This window comes from Telmatherina bonti, assembly GCF_933228915.1.
Source record: "Telmatherina bonti genome assembly, chromosome: 22".
NCBI classification, from domain to species: Eukaryota; Metazoa; Chordata; class Actinopteri; order Atheriniformes; family Telmatherinidae; genus Telmatherina; species Telmatherina bonti.
Window position 1 is genome coordinate 6,358,592 of NC_136631.1, and position 17,715 is coordinate 6,376,306.

Consider the following 17,715-nt stretch of genomic DNA (forward strand, 5'->3'; position numbering starts at 1 on the left):
AGATTCTCATCATGATGAGGTGGAACGGGAGATTCTCATCATGATGAGGTGGAACGGGAGATTCTCATGGTGATGAGGTGGAACGGGAGATTCTCATCATGATGAGGTGGAACGGGAGATTCTCATGGTGATGAGGTGGAACGGGAGATTCTCATCATGATGAGGTGGAACAGGAGATTCTCGTGGTGATGAGATGGAACGGGAGATTCTCATGGTGATGAGGTGGAACGGGAGATTCTCATGGTGATGAGGTGGAACGGGAGATTCTCATCATGATGAGGTGGAACGGGAGATTCTCGTGGTGATGAGATGGAACGGGAGATTCTCATGGTGATGAGGTGGAACGGGAGATTCTCATGGTGATGAGGTGGAACGGGAGATTCTTATGGTGATGAGGTGGAACGGGAGATTCTCATGGTGATGAGGTGGAACGGGAGGTTCTCGTGGTGATGAGGTGGAACGGGAGATTCTCATGGTGATGAGGTGGAACGGGAGGTTCTCGTGGTGATGAGGTGGAACGGGAGATTCTCGTGGTGATGAGGTGGAATGGGAGATTCTCATGGTGATGAGGTGGAACGGGAGATTCTCATGGTGATGAGGTGGAACGGGAGATTCTCATGGTGATGAGGTGGAACGGGAGATTCTCATGGTGATGAGGTGGAACGGGAGATTCTTATGGTGATGAGGTGGAACGGGAGATTCTCATGGTGATGAGGTGGAACGGGAGATTCTCATGATGAGGTGGAACGGGAGATTCTCGTGGTGATGAGGTGGAACGGGAGATTCTCGTGGTGATGAGGTGGAACGGGAGATTCTCATGGTGATGTGGTGGAACGGGAGATTCTCATCATGATGAGGTGGAACGGGAGATTCTCATGGTGATGTGGTGGAACGGGAGATTCTCATGGTGATGAGGTGGAACGGGAGATTCTCATGGTGATGAGGTGGAACGGGAGATTCTCATGGTGATGAGGTGGAACGGGAGATTCTCGTGGTGATGTGGTGGAACGGGAGATTCTCGTGGTGATGAGGTGGAACGGGAGATTCTAATCATGATGAGGTGGAACGGGAGATTCTCATGGTGATGTGGTGGAACGGGAGATTCTCATGGTGATGTGGTGGAACGGGAGATTCTCGTGGTGGATCTGCAACAACTGTGTGATGCTTCATATCAACATGAATCAAAATCTCAGAAATGTTTCTAATACCTACCTAAATTAGAATTAAGGCAGTTTTGAAGGAAAAAGTTGGTCCAACCTGGTGCAAGAAGGTGGACCTGCTTCAGTAGCTTTTGAGAGTATCTTTATGAGACTATGAGATGTATTTTCTAAGCAACGCCGTCTCATGACATGGAAAGTGAACGACACAGAACATATCAACATAACAAGGAATGTAAATATGGTAGCATATCTCCAACAGTCTGGCAAGATAATCTCAATGTTTTCATAATAAACAGCTGCTTTGATGAAATTGTGATGTTCATCTGTATTTACTTTAGTAATTCATCTACTTCCTGATAGAGATAAAAGTTTGAAAACACCATGTCAGCAGAAATGAGCCTCGACACGTGAAGTTTGAAAACCAGTCAAGCTCTGCCTCCTTGTGGTGAAAAACAGTAATGCAGGCAAACATGTTCTTGACTTTCAGTGGATGTGGTGCAGATTTCTGACTGTTCAGCATCTTCTTCCTCCCCAACCTCCTCCTGTCTGTAACATTGATGTAGAAAAGAAAGGCTGGATCTGCTGCATGCTGGGAAAACACACCTGCAGTTTATCAACAGGTGAATGTTTGAAAGTTTGCAGTCTCTGTTGTTAAAATGAGCTTCTGTGTTCTCTGACTGGGTTTGGTCCATCTGAAAAAGGCCTTCCTAAAATAGAAGCACCTCCTAATGCCTCACACGTTTACTACAATCCTCTGCGGCGCTCTAATTGCGCAGCTGACTGAGGGGTGCATGTTGTCAATCAAGTGTCATATTTGTGTCTGCAGTGTGTTTTCTTTCAGCTCTGCGCTGAGGTGTTAGGCAAACATCAGTGCAGATAACAACTGGAGCTGTCAGCGCCCAGAAGTCACACTCTGCACACCGAGCAGCATGTTTGAGTTGGTTTTAGGGATTATTACCAAGCGGGGACAGCCCTTCGTCCTATATGTGGCTTCTGGAGGTAAACAAGCTGCAGCTGACGTTTTAAACGACGGGTGTGGTGGAAGATTGCAAAACTGCTAAAGCAGATCTGTTGGATATCAAAACTGCCATGAAGCAAAATAAAGTTTCATTTTGAAAATGTAAAACTGTGAAAACAAAAGCTGAGGAGAAACAAAAGCCAATGACATAACATCCTCACTCCCCCGCCCCTTCTCTCCCTCTCCCTGTTTGTTTCCTGCCTCGCTCTACCAGGAGCTACGACCAGATGAGCATTTCCACTGAGTGCAGTTTCCGGACTGAGTCGGCCTGCGACCCTCACTCTGACTTATCCTCCATGATCAGCTTTGACATGGCTCAGCCCAGCAGTCCTGTTTCGCCCTCCAAGTTCTTCAAGGTGGGTTTTTATGTTTCCTTCTCTGATTAATTGTTGGAATCAACACCTAAGATGTCAGAAATGTGTGTGTGTAAGTGTGTGTGTGTATTCTAGCAGGTTTTATAGCAACAAACTGGGACAAAGTTTTCCCATGTATAAAGTCAGATGAAACCTTGAAAATATGATTGCTGCAGCAGGATACTGACGTCCAACAGCTGCTTCATACTGTTGGTTTGTTGATGCTTATTTTTCATCATGTTATCTCTAAACAAGAATCCTGGTGAGCTGATGTGAATTACTGCAGTTACTTCCCTGTTCCTGAACTAGATGCTATCTTTTTCCTCCAACAGGCTGTAGAATAAGCTAAAAGTTTGGCATCATCGTCATTATTTTGTATTTATTTCTAGATTGAGTCCTGTAAATCATAATAAAAACAGTTTTACATGAAACATTAAAGCATTACAGCAGAGTACAGAAGAAGTATTATCAGGTGTGTTAAAATATAAAGAAATTTATAATGAGAATGTGCAAAAATTACAAGAAAATCAAATAAAATCATTTAATTACTACAATTCGAGCAAGCAGTCCAGATCAGCTAAATGTTAGCTGACAGACACATTAGACAGGTTTCATCTGGATGCGTTTACATTTAGAGAGGTTTTAATCCGCACCATTTAAACTACAGCTAAACCCTGGTCCCCCATGTAGTCTGGACTACAAACATCAGAGCCTGACAAACAACAACATGGTCACTAACATGGTCGAATCAGGCAGAATTGATCAGCTTATCAGAAGAATGTTACGCTAAATCCACCTGCAACCTCAAGTCTCCTGCAGAATAACACTGAACTCTGTGGTGAAAGGATACAAACACACAGTCTGACAACAAGTTGGGTGGGTTGAGACAAACAAGAATTTCACAACAGCAAAATGAAGAGGTGATGATGATCACAGAGGAATGATGTGTTTTGCTCCTCTGGAGGACACCTACATTGTTCACATCCGCCCTTCTGCGTGGAGGATTCAGACTGCAGCAGGAGCTTAACGCGCTGAGATGTGAAGGTCACTCCTGGTCACCTGATGAATGTTAAAGGACCTTTAAGATCCAGAAAACCAAACTTTCCCATCATGATGAGAAGCTCTTCAGACCCAACGGCTGTTATTCAGGGACATCTCTCAGATTCAGCAGGATTTAAAAACATATTTTTACGTTATTTGAAATATATTTCACTGAAAAGTTTAGTTTCAGACTAAAACCAACAAATGTTTTACCTGCATTCAGGAAAAACAAACTGCTGCTTATGAATAAAAGAAAAAAGGGTGAATATGTATTTGATTTAAAAATGAAGTTTCATAACTACTCATATCTTATTTAAATTGCAATATACTTAAAAAAAAAAAAGTAGGATAAAAAAAAAAAATCCTAAAAACTACACCAGTGATTTCTGTATATTTGTGTACTCATAAATTTTTAAAATTATTAAAAATAATAAGGAATCTTAAACAAATAATTCATCGTCTGAACAATTTGACTTAGAAAATCATAAAAAAGAAAAATAAAAAGCAAAAGAAAATATAAATATATGATATAAATTCAACTGGGTCAACCTGCCTAAACCATTACATTATATATAACTTCCAAAAACAGTTAACTAAGACTTAATAAACACTTAAATATGTTGGTATGTTAGGAATGTTTACCACATAACTAACGTGATCATGATGTCAGGACCCATTCACACGTGTCTCAACCTTTGATTGTTTTGTATCTCCGTCATGTGTCGACGCCTCGTGTTGCTCACTTCAGTTCTGATGAAAATTGACCAATCACGTGCCAGGTATTACGACGCTCACAAACTGTTAAGCATTAATGCACATATCTGTGTGAATCCTGCCTTTCCACGTACAGATAGACCCAAAGATTCATGGCTCTTTTGCCAAAAAAAGCATTTAAATCGTATCATGTCAACAAATTCGCCCACAGAGCAACATAAAAACACACCAGCAGCCACTTCTAGTGGGCAGAAAACCAGATTAAAGAGGGATTACGACACAATATGTTGTCTTTTTAAATTAAGCTAGAAATGAATGAAAAGCAGAAAACATCGACACTCACCGGCCACTTTGTCAGCTCCACCGGTTCCACGACACGTTCACACATCTAATCAGCCAATCACATGGCAGCAGCTGGAGGCATTTCGTCAGGTAGACATGGTGACGACAGGAACTGCTGGGATTTCCACACACATCCACCTCTAGGGGTGACCGAGGCGACCTGAAGAAGAGAAAATATCTTGCTGAGGTCAGAAGAGAAAGGACAGACTGTTGGAGATGATAGCAAGACAACAGGAAGTCAGATAAATACTGGTTCCAAGCAATATCCATTATTTTAATAAACGATTATTATACCACTATAGATCGATCGGTCAATCAGATAAACTTTTCCCTTTACTTTTAAGGTCTTGTAAGTAAAATACAACAAAATAGTAACTGTGCAAAAGTTAGTAATAGTTACATATTTATATTTGACAGTTACATTAAATGAGCTTTAAACAAGGCAGCAAAAACCAGATGATTTCACCAGTAATTGCATTTATCACAATTACAAAATTAAATATAATAACCTTAATTAAAATATATTGAAAGAGAAAATCGAATAAAGAAAATAAAGGTTTTTCTTCAGTTCCCTCAGCAGTCTAAACCTATAGCAGCATAACTAAGGGATGCTAACCATCCCTAGCTATAGGACTTATCAAAAAGATAAGTCTTCAGCCTAGTCTTAAAGGCGGGGAGGGTGTCTGCTTCCCTAACACTAACTGGGAGCTTATTCCATAAGAGAGGGGCCTGATAACCAAAGGCTCTGCCTCCTGCTCGGCTCTTTGAGACTCTAGGAACCACAAGTAAGCCTGCAGTCTGCGAACGAAGTACTCTGCTTGGTATATAAGGAACAATGAGGTCTTTGATATATAGTGGTGCCTGGTTGTGGAGGGCTTTATATGTAAGGAGAAGGATTTTAAATTCTATTCTAGATTCAACAGGCAGCCAATGAAGAGAGGCTAAAACTGGAGAAATATGGAGAATAAAAACAGTGTGGAACATTTCAATAAGTTGACTAGAAAACATTTATGTTCCAAAATATTTATATATTTTATTGTGTTAAAAGAGAATTAAAGTAAATATTTAACGTTAAACAACCATGTTTCATAAAACTCGAACCTTCGACCTGATGCTGCTGCTCTTCATGTACCACAACAACAGATCAATATTTTATCCATTTTATACTTTTCTCTGGTGTTTTATTAATTTTGTAATGTCCCGCATATCAGCGCCTCTCAGCTGGAACTACGGCGGTAGCGCCAACAGTCGAAGAGTTACGGTACACTAAAAAAAACGTACAACAATGGCAGGTGATCCATTCTGCTGTCCACATGTAAAAGGCTTAATCCTCAACAGACCACGGAGAAATCTGTCTTGTTGTTACCAGTAGTGAACATTTGATCTTTAATTGTTTTAATCTTTTAGTCAGCTCTGACTCGCGTACCTGAACCTGAGTCCGTTGCTCGTGCTGGAAGTGTCCGGTGCTTTCTGCGGAGATGCTACATGCTAGCTCGGATTTACCGTGTGTTCATTTAGGTTCGAGTCTGAAATGATCCCACACATAGCATTTTTTGTCATTCTTTTCAGGTTTTCGCCATATTTTTCTTGGGTTCATAGTTTTTCTCCGTTTATCCAATCACTCCTGGCTGTTGTCAAACACAGAAGCTGCTTCGTATTTGCCGGGACGTAATACGTAGGTTTACGTAGGTTTCACAAACCGGAAGTGACGCCTTAGACGGTCCGTCTTTATTTTTTCGTTTTATCTTTTATTGTTAAACGAAGGGTGTTTCTCAATTCAGGTTCTGCACACTTCCAAGTGCGCAGACTGCGTAGGCAAAGAAGTGTTCTACATCGTCTGCATACAACCATAGACATCATATATACGTAGACGCCGCATCGTATCACGCCGCCTATACGAGCTGACGTCTCATCGCGCCGCCATCTTGGATGGGTCTCCCATGCGCCTCCAATGTATTTATTTTTAAGGTGTAGGTCCAACCACGACAAGAACTCTACGGAGTTTTACCTGTTTTTTCTCACAGTTTGGTTTGTTACAAAGGGGAGAGATATTGTTATGATACAGATCACTGTAAAACATTTAAAAACAACGTGCTTTTAAGTTAAAATATTTTGACAAGTCCTATAATTAGGGATCATTACCTATCGAACTATCCCTTTGTTATGCTGCGATATGTTTAGACTGCTGAGGGACATTTCCTGGTACACAAGGGCTGCTAACTTTCCAAAAACCTTGGAGTAAGATTTAATGAAGACAATCCAAATTTTGCTGTATACAGAACATACACATGCACACACACACACACACACACACACACACACACACACACACACACACACACACACATATATATATATATATATATATATATATATATATATATACACACACATATTATTGTATACACATATATATATATATACACATATTATTGTATACACATATATATAGATACACTCATATATACTATATATATATATATATATATATATATATATATATATATATATATATGTATATAATTTGTGTGTATATATGTGTATTAGTGTTAATTTAGGTTTATTTTATTCTTCATTCATTCTTTGTTAAATGTAATGTCTTCTCCCCACTTGTTGTCTCATGATGGTCCTTTGTGCAGTACATTAAATCCTCCAGCGCTCTGCTTCGTTACTCATACATGAAGCTACGCTTTTTTTCTACTTCTACTTTTTAATCCTGTGTTGCCCCTACTGGGTTCTTGGTGTGCAGGAATAATTCTAATTATATCATAATAATTCTAACAATTCACTTGCATTCAGGAGATTATTCACTGTGTTACTATTATTTATCAACCAATTATGCAGAAAAGTGTTTTGTTTTTTTTTAGTGTGTAATATATACGGGTTGTTCCACAAAAGAGTTTTGTGGGGAAACTTCGTTGACGCTGCAACAAAACTCGACAGCGGAGACCCATCCAATATGGCGGCGACGCTGGTTCAATCTCCAGCGCTCAATGAGGCGTCTACGCATATATGATTTCTATGCATATACCGAAGCGTGCTTACTGCCATTAAAATGAGACGGCCTACGTAGTGTACGCGAATCCTCCGTTGCCTGGCACCTAAATGTGCCAAGTTTATCTAATTACTGATCCCATTCTTCCACAAAAAGACACAAAATATCTTTTTAATGGACAGAAAATGGTGCCAGTAATTTAACTTGGATTTATTTTCATTTTCCTTTGTGTCTAAATGACAAACATGATGAGGAGGCGATTTAGACGAGCTCTCCTCTTTCCAATTGTGGTTTAATAGAAAAATTTTTTAAAAAGCAAACCAATAAGATAAAAAAAACACGTTACATTACTCAAACTAATATTTATATGTATATATGTATATATATATATATATATATATATATAAAACAGAAGCCCAGCTTGTCTGCTGAAACAAATATGTATGTATATATTTAAAAAAAAAAAAGGCTCGTGTGGTACTTACACTGGTCTGCTGCTCATTCTTTTCTATCAGGACCGCAATGAATTCTGGGATAGGAGAGGGCGCTTAGGAAACATCTCTTGTTTTCTTCATTTTAAGGTAATCTGGAGCCAAACGAAGTGCAGATTTGAAGGGTGGACTCGAAGGAGCCTTTGAATTGAGACAGCACTTGGCGTGCCACTATGACGCATGCAGCCGATGGATTCGCACGTGGAATTGGGCGGAGCTTGGATTGAGAAACACCCCTTGTTAAACGAAGTCGCGATTACTAGTGATGGCAGAAATGAAACTTTCGTGAGACTGAATCGTTTGGAACGATTTTCCAATAAAAGAATCAATCTTTTGGAATGTTAGGAACACATAACCACAGTTTTCCAAACATTGAACTGGAACGTTTTAATGGTTCCCGAGTTGTTTGGTCTGTGGTAACTTCTTTTGTTAGTTTATAGTGATGTCAGTAAGGACGGATTGATGTCAGCATGATATTAGTGTATTTCTGGTTTGGAAACTATAACTGGGGTCAAATTTCTTCACAAAATTCCTGAAACTGTCATTGTCATGATTGAAAAGGACTGTGAGTCCTATTCAATAGGTTCAACAAGTGCCTGATCCAGTTTCCTTTGTCTCCCTATCAGGAAACAACAAAAACAAAGTGGGGAGGAGGAATGCTGCTAAAAATAACTTTGCATTGCATAAACAGTGTTGGCTCAGTGCGGCGCTGAACTGTGTTGTGCTGCGACTGATGACATCAGGATGTTTGGTCTGCAGGTGTCTCCACATTGTTGTGGTATTATTGCAAAAGGCCAAATGTTGCATGCAAGCACTTAACCTATTTCTTTTCAAGGAGCTCTAAGTGATTGCAGACAGATGACCTGGGACGCTTTCTACTTCCCTCCATTCTAATTCTCAATGAACGCTTAGTACAATTCACTCAGATAAATGAAGAACGACTTTGCAAATAAAAAGCTGTTAAGGAGAGATTTTAAATATCTCACGCACATCAGATGTGGTGGAATGGGAGATTCTCATGGTGACGTGGTGGAATGGGAGATTCTCATGGTGATGAGGTGGAACGGGAGATTCTCATGGTGATGAGGTGGAACGGGAGATTCTCATGATGACGTGGTGGAACGGGAGATTCTCATGGTGACGTGGTGGAATGGGAGATTCTCATCATGATGAGGTCGAACGGGAGATTCTCATCATGATGAGGTAGAATGGGAGATTCTCATCATGATGAGGTGGAATGGGAGATTCTCATCATGATGAGGTGGAACGGGAGATTCTCATCATGATGAGGTGGAATGGGAGATTCTCATGGTGATGAGGTGGAATGGGAGATTCTCATGGTGACGTGGTGGAACGGGAGATTCTCATGGTGATGAGGTGGAACGGGAGATTCTCATGGTGACGTGGTGGAACGGGAGATTCTCATGGTGACGTGGTGGAATGGGAGATTCTCATGGTGATGTGGTGGAACGGGAGATTCTCATGGTGAGGTGGTGGAATGGGAGATTCTCATGGTGATGAGGTGGAACGGGAGATTCTCATGGTGATGAGGTGGAACGGGAGATTCTCATGGTGATGTGGTGGAACGGGAGATTCTCATGGTGATGTGGTGGAATGGGAGATTCTCATGGTGATGTGGTGGAATGGGAGATTCTCATGGTGATGAGGTGGAATGGGAGATTCTCATGGTGATGAGGTGGAATGGGAGATTCTCATGGTGATGTGGTGGAATGGGAGATTCTCATGGTGACGTGGTGGAACGGGAGATTCTCATGGTGACGAGGTGGAATGGAAGATTCTCATGGTGATGTGGTGGAATGGGAGATTCTCATGGTGATGTGGTGGAATGGGAGATTCTCATGGTGATGAGGTGGAACGGGAGATTCTCATGGTGATGTGGTGGAACGGGAGATTCTCATGGTGATGAGGTGGAATGGGAGATTCTCATGGTGATGTGGTGGAATGGGAGATTCTCATGGTGATGTGGTGGAATGGGAGATTCTCATGGTGACGTGGTGGAATGGGAGATTCTCATGGTGACGTGGTGGAACGGGAGATTCTCATGGTGATGAGGTGGAATGGGAGATTCTCATGGTGATGTGGTGGAATGGGAGATTCTCATGGTGATGTGGTGGAATGGGAGATTCTCATGGTGATGAGGTGGAATGGGAGATTCTCATGGTGATGAGGTGGAATGGGAGATTCTCATGGTGATGAGGTGGAATGGGAGATTCTCATGGTGATGAGGTGGAATGGGAGATTCTCATGGTGATGTGGTGGAATGGGAGATTCTCATGGTGATGAGGTGGAATGGGAGATTCTCATGGTGATGAGGTGGAATGGGAGATTCTCATGGTGATGTGGTGGAATGGGAGATTCTCATGGTGATGAGGTGGAACGGGAGATTCTCATGGTGATGAGGTGGAACGGGAGATTCTCATGGTGATGAGGTGGAACGGGAGATTCTCATGGTGATGTGGTGGAATGGGAGATTCTCATGGTGATGTGGTGGAACGGGAGATTCTCATGGTGATGAGGTGGAATGGGAGATTCTCATGGTGATGAGGTGGAATGGGAGATTCTCATGGTGATGAGGTGGAACGGGAGATTCTCATGGTGATGAGGTGGAACGGGAGATTCTCATGGTGATGAGGTGGAACGGGAGATTCTCATGATGATGAGGTGGAACGGGAGATTCTCATGGTGAGGTGGTGGAACGGGAGATTCTCATGGTGATGAGGTGGAACGGGAGATTCTCATGGTGATGAGGTGGAATGGGAGATTCTCATGGTGATGAGGTGGAATGGGAGATTCTCATGGTGATGAGGTGGAATGGGAGATTCTCATGGTGATGAGGTGGAATGGGAGATTCTCATGGTGATGAGGTGGAACGGGAGATTCTCATGATGATGAGGTGGAACGGGAGATTCTCATGGTGATGAGGTGGAACGGGAGATTCTCATGGTGACGTGGTGGAATGGGAGATTCTCATCATGGATGTGCTGCAACTGTGTGATGCTTCATGTTAATTTGGAGCATAATCTCAGAGAAATTCTTTCATCACCTCGCTAAATTAAAACACCCGGAATTAAAGCCTTTTTGGGGGAAAAAGGGGCCAAACTGGGTCCTAAAAGGTGGAGCCGATGAAGTGTCTGATGTGTGCCGTTATAAAATGATGAAATAATTATTAATGCGACGGCAGCAGCTGATTCTTTTTCCATCCACCAACATCTGCTCTTCTCCAGCTTTTCTACCTGTTCAGGACAACATTGAATGTTTCCCCTGAGAAAGGACGACTCAAAGCTTCTTTCCATTTACGATCAGGTCTGCAGAGTTTTCAGGATCTCACAGACTCTGAAGCTTTTCCTGTAGACTCAGACCTGCCAAACCAGTCCTGTGTGTTGTCTGGGTTAATGGGAATATGTTTAAAGAAAACAAAACACAACCCACTGGCCTGTTCATTGGTGATTAATTGATCAGGAATTCAGATAGAAAGTGTTTCTGTTTGTGAATAACTTCCCTCCAACTGAGTTGTTTATTTTCTGAAAAATGAGATTGACTGCAATTAAGATAAAAATCTTTGCTTGTTTTTCTTTATGGTCTGTCATGGTTTAGCAAAGCAAAGCTTTGGCCGGCAGATAAGGAAGTGGAGCGTACGTCGTCATATCTCCACCTCCCTGACATTTGTTTCTACTGTGAGTGAACACAAAGGGAATGTTAGAGGAGTACTAATACCTCAGTAGAAGGACTACAGGTAGTTATTACAGTCTTAAACAGTCCCAGGACATCGGATACTGCATTTATGCTGTTTTATTTTCATCATCATGGAGGATTTGTGAATGATTAGGAGCAACATGCAGGTACAGTACAGCTTTACCACACGGTTAACTGAAAAGAAGCTCTTTTGTTGGGTTTCTTTGTTTGGTTCTGTGTAAATAGGAAGAGGAAAACCCAGCTGCAAACTGTTTTTATCTTCTGTTTGCTCAGTGGAAACATGCACATACTGGGAAAACGCTGCTGAGTGTTTTTATCTGAAGGAAAAGCTTAATGAGTCTCCTTTAACAGAAGCCCAGCAGATGACTGACTGATATGCAGATTGGGGTGAGGAAGAGTGGGTTTTCTCCACACTTGCTTGCCATGTGAACCGTCTCCCGCCTGAGATTTTCCCTTTGGACACACAACTTCCAGTGTTTACTGTCAGGACAGACCTGACATTCTTTCTGTTTTCCTCTAAGCTGCTCAAATATTCAACTTTACAAGCTTTTTTTCTGATGGTAAAGGATCAGAAATGAGAACTCAGGTGTTGAAACAGACCTGTGTTCTGTGGCCGTTTTTCTTCTTCTGTGGTTGGTTCTTCCTGTCCGAACATGTGCAAGCAGCTTTCGTTAGATGTGTCATGGCGGAGAGGCATTTTACGCCTGCTGTAGGAAAAAGAATCATGACAGTGTGGCCCAGATTTGATGCTTTATGTCTTTTTTATGATAATATTTGCAGAGACGTCGAGCTGAGCTTCGATCTGTCATGCAGTCTGGTGCAGAGACAGGTGACCCTTGAGCTGCACGTCTCGTCATTCATTCATGTTTTACTAGCATGTGATCAGCTGCAGCGCAGCGTCTGGCTTTAGTTTTTAGTGAAGAAACCATCACAGAAGGATTTGATATGAGGTTAAACAGGAATTCCTTTATAGACTCGTGGATAAAAGCAGTCAGGAATGTTTAAACAGCTCAGAAACAACGGAGGCTTGTTCTGTAGAGCGACAGGTTGATTTAGGATCAGGTGTGGGGAGCTGCTGACCTAAGGGCCCCAGCTCAGGTATGTGGCTTCAACATGTACCGAGGAGCTTGTCCATGCCGAGTCCTGAAAGTCAGAACCGAGACCTGAAACTAGAAATTTCCTGGCAAACAGAGAAGAGATGATGAAAAACAGCCATAATCGTCTCCTGTTTCTGTAAAACTTAAAGGCATCAAATGCTGAAGGAGCGTTTTTTTTCCTAATTTATGGCCCTGCAGCGTCGCAGGCGATGAGGAAAGATTCAGGTTCCTCCGAGTTTAACTGGAGATCTTTCATCAGGTTTATAATATTCACTTCACACAGAAAATCCACACACATCAGGGAAAAGGATTGAGAGGTTTTTATGCTAGAAAAAGAAAACGTTTAACTGAGATGGTTTGGGAGTAAAATTGCAGATAACATGCTTTCTTTTATTTATCAATAAAAGAAAGCATGCACTTGTTAATAATAAAAACCCACTATGGACATGTGGAGTGATGCTTTAATCTTATTTTACTGTTTTTATTTTATGTATTCTTATATATTCTCTAAAAATATTTGTTGAATAATATTTATAAAAATATTTCATTCTGCTTATTACTGAGGTAAACTTGGTAGTTAATATATATATATATATATATATATGTATATATATATATATATATATATATATATATATATATATATATATATATATATATACTACTCACAAAAAGTTTGGGATATTTGGCTTTCAGGTGAAATTTATGGAAAATGCAATATGTTCATGCTACAGTGATATAATATCATAAAAGTAAGACATTTAAGTAGAAAGATGCACTACTGATTTCCTCATCTCAAAAAATTCATTCAACACAAAAGGTAACAGCAATGGTAGTTACACCACAACAAAAAATGTGAACGTCTCAATATCTCGTCATGTGCCCTTGAGCATCGATTACAGCTTGACAACGACGTCTCATGCTGTTCACAAGGCAACTTATTGCCTGCTGAGGCATGGCATCCCACTCTTCTTGAAGGGCAGCCCTCAGGTCATTGAGGTTCTGGGGTGCAGGGTTTCGAGCCTCTACACGACGCTCAGCTGATCCCACAGGTTTTCAATGGTGATGAGGTGGAACGGGAGATTCTCATGGTGATGAGGTGGAACGGGAGATTCTCATGGTGATGAGGTGGAACGGGAGATTCTCATGGTGATGAGGTGGAATGGGAGATTCTCATGGTGAGGTGGTGGAACGGGAGATTCTCATGGTGATGTGGTGGAATGGGAGATTCTCATGGTGATGAGGTGGAAGGGGAGATTCTCATGGTGATGAGGTGGAACGGGAGATTCTCATGGTGATTAGGTGGAACGGGAGATTCTCATGGTGATGAGGTGGAACGGGAGATTCTCATGGTGATGAGGTGGAACGGGAGATTCTCATGGTGATGTGGTGGAACGGGAGATTCTCATGGTGATGAGGTGGAATGGGAGATTCTCATGGTGATGTGGTGGAATGGGAGATTGTCATGGTGATGAGGTGGAATGGGAGATTCTCATGGTGATGAGGTGGAATGGGAGATTCTCATGGTGATGTGGTGGAATGGGAGATTCTCATGGTGATGAGGTGGAATGGGAGATTCTCATGGTGATGAGGTGGAATGGGAGATTCTCATGGTGATGAGGTGGAATGGGAGATTCTCATGGTGATGAGGTGGAATGGGAGATTCTCATGGTGATGTGGTGGAATGGGAGATTCTCATGGTGATGAGGTGGAATGGAAGATTCTCATGGTGATGAGGTGGAATGGGAGATTCTCATGGTGATGAGGTGGAACAGGAGATTCTCATGGTGATGTGGTGGAATGGGAGATTCTCATGGTGATGAGGTGGAATGGAAGATTCTCATGGTGATGAGGTGGAACGGGAGATTCTCATGGTGATGTGGTGGAATGGGAGATTCTCATGGTGACGTGGTGGAACAGGAGATTCTCATGGTGATGAGGTGGAACAGGAGATTCTCATGGTGATGTGGTGGAATGGGAGATTCTCATGGTGATGAGGTGGAATGGGAGATTCTCATGGTGACATGGTGGAACAGGAGATTCTCATGGTGATGAGGTGGAACAGGAGATTCTCATGGTGATGTGGTGGAATGGGAGATTCTCATGGTGATGAGGTGGAATGGGAGATTCTCATGGTGATGAGGTGGAATGGGAGATTCTCATGGTGACATGGTGGAACAGGAGATTCTCATGGTGATGTGGTGGAATGGGAGATTCTCATGGTGACATGGTGGAACAGGAGATTCTCATGGTGATGAGGTGGAACAGGAGATTCTCATGGTGATGTGGTGGAATGGGAGATTCTCATGGTGATGAGGTGGAACGGGAGATTCTCATGGTGAGGTGGTGGAATGGGAGATTCTCATGGTGAGGTGGTGGAATGGGAGATTCTCATGGTGACGTGGTGGAATGGGAGATTCTCATGGTGACATGGTGGAACAGGAGATTCTCATGGTGATGAGGTGGAACAGGAGATTCTCATGGTGATGAGGTGGAACAGGAGATTCTCATGGTGATGAGGTGGAATGGGAGATTCTCATGGTGATGTGGTGGAATGGGAGATTCTCATGGTGACATGGTGGAACAGGAGATTCTCATGGTGATGAGGTGGAACAGGAGATTCTCATGGTGATGTGGTGGAATGGGAGATTCTCATGGTGATGAGGTGGAATGGGAGATTCTCATGGTGACATGGTGGAACAGGAGATTCTCATGGTGATGAGGTGGAACAGGAGATTCTCATGGTGATGTGGTGGAATGGGAGATTCTCATGGTGATGAGGTGGAATGGGAGATTCTCATGGTGATGAGGTGGAATGGGAGATTCTCATGGTGACATGGTGGAACAGGAGATTCTCATGGTGATGTGGTGGAATGGGAGATTCTCATGGTGACATGGTGGAACAGGAGATTCTCATGGTGATGAGGTGGAACAGGAGATTCTCATGGTGATGTGGTGGAATGGGAGATTCTCATGGTGATGAGGTGGAACGGGAGATTCTCATGGTGAGGTGGTGGAATGGGAGATTCTCATGGTGAGGTGGTGGAATGGGAGATTCTCATGGTGACGTGGTGGAATGGGAGATTCTCATGGTGACATGGTGGAACAGGAGATTCTCATGGTGATGTGGTGGAATGGGAGATTCTCATGGTGATGAGGTGGAATGGGAGATTCTCATGGTGACATGGTGGAACAGGAGATTCTCATGGTGATGTGGTGGAATGGGAGATTCTCATGGTGATGTGGTGGAATGGGAGATTCTCATGGTGATGAGGTGGAACGGGAGATTCTCATGATGATGAGGTGGAACGGGAGATTCTCATGGTGATGAGGTGGAACGGGAGATTCTCATGGTGACGTGGTGGAATGGGAGATTCTCATCATGGATGTGCTGCAACTGTGTGATGCTTCATGTTAATTTGGAGCATAATCTCAGAGAAATTCTTTCATCACCTCGCTAAATTAAAACACCCGGAATTAAAGCCTCTTTGGGGGAAAAAGGGGCCAAACTGGGTCCTAAAAGGTGGAGCCGATGAAGTGTCTGATGTGTGCCGTTATAAAATGATGAAATAATTATTAATGCGACGGCAGCAGCTGATTCTTTTTCCATCCACCAACATCTGCTCTTCTCCAGCTTTTCTACCTGTTCAGGACAACATTGAATGTTTCCCCTGAGAAAGGACGACTCAAAGCTTCTTTCCATTTACGATCAGGTCTGCAGAGTTTTCAGGATCTCACAGACTCTGAAGCTTTTCCTGTAGACTCAGACCTGCCAAACCAGTCCTGTGTGTTGTCTGGGTTAATGGGAATATGTTTAAAGAAAACAAAACACAACCCACTGGCCTGTTCATTGGTGATTAATTGATCAGGAATTCAGATAGAAAGTGTTTGTTTGTGAATAACTTCCCTCCAACTGAGTTGTTTATTTTCTGAAAAATGAGATTGAAAAATGAGATATATATATATATATATATATATATATATATATATATATATATATATATATATATATATATATATATACACTACTCACAAAAAGTTTGGGATATTTGGCTTTCAGGTGAAATTTATGGAAAATGCAATATGTTCATGCTACAGTGATATAATATCATAAAAGTAAGACATTTAAGTAGAAGGATGCACTACTGATTTCCTCATCTCAAAAAATTCATTCAACACAAAAGGTAACAACAATGGTAGTTACACCACAACAAAAAATGTGAACGTCTCAATATCTGGTCATGTGCCCTTGAGCATCAATTACAGCTTGACAACGACGTCTCATGCTGTTCACAAGGCAACTTATTGCCTGCTGAGGCATGGCATCCCACTCTTCTTGAAGGGCAGCCCTCAGGTCATTGAGGTTCTGGGGTGCAGGGTCTCGAGCCTCTACACGACGGCTCAGCTGATCCCACAGGTTTTCAATGGGATTCAGGTCTGGAGAGAGTGCAGGCCATTCCATTTGAGGTACACCAGTCTCCAACAGCCGTTCCCTGATGATGCGGCCTCGATGAGCAGGAGCATTGTCGTCCATGAAGATGAAATTAGGCCTGTGCTGTTCATGTAGGGGCACAATCACTGGATTAATGATGGTATTCAGGTAGTATGGGCTTGTCACTGTACCATTCACAAAGTGTAGGGCAGTTCTGTACCAAGTGGACACCCCTGCCCACACTGTAACACCGCCACCACCAAAAGCTGGCCTGGTGACAACAGTGGCTGATGCATAGCGCTCTCCCTGACGTCTCCAACATCGTTGCCGGCCATCATTTCTGCTCAGTGTGAATCGA

At 42.4% G+C, this 17,715-nt stretch overlaps 1 protein-coding gene across 1 annotated transcript in view; it reads left to right on the plus strand.

The window, feature by feature from the left end:
- crybg1a (crystallin beta-gamma domain containing 1a) overlaps positions 1-17,715 on the plus strand; it is a gene marked incomplete at its 5' end in the record, with an annotated part of 91,387 nt that overhangs the window by 43,553 nt on the left and 30,119 nt on the right. The window contains one exon of the mRNA XM_079262333.1: positions 2,393-2,534. Within this exon, the coding sequence (XP_079118459.1) occupies positions 2,393-2,534 (142 nt within the window). The remainder of the gene's footprint in view (positions 1-2,392; positions 2,535-17,715) is intronic.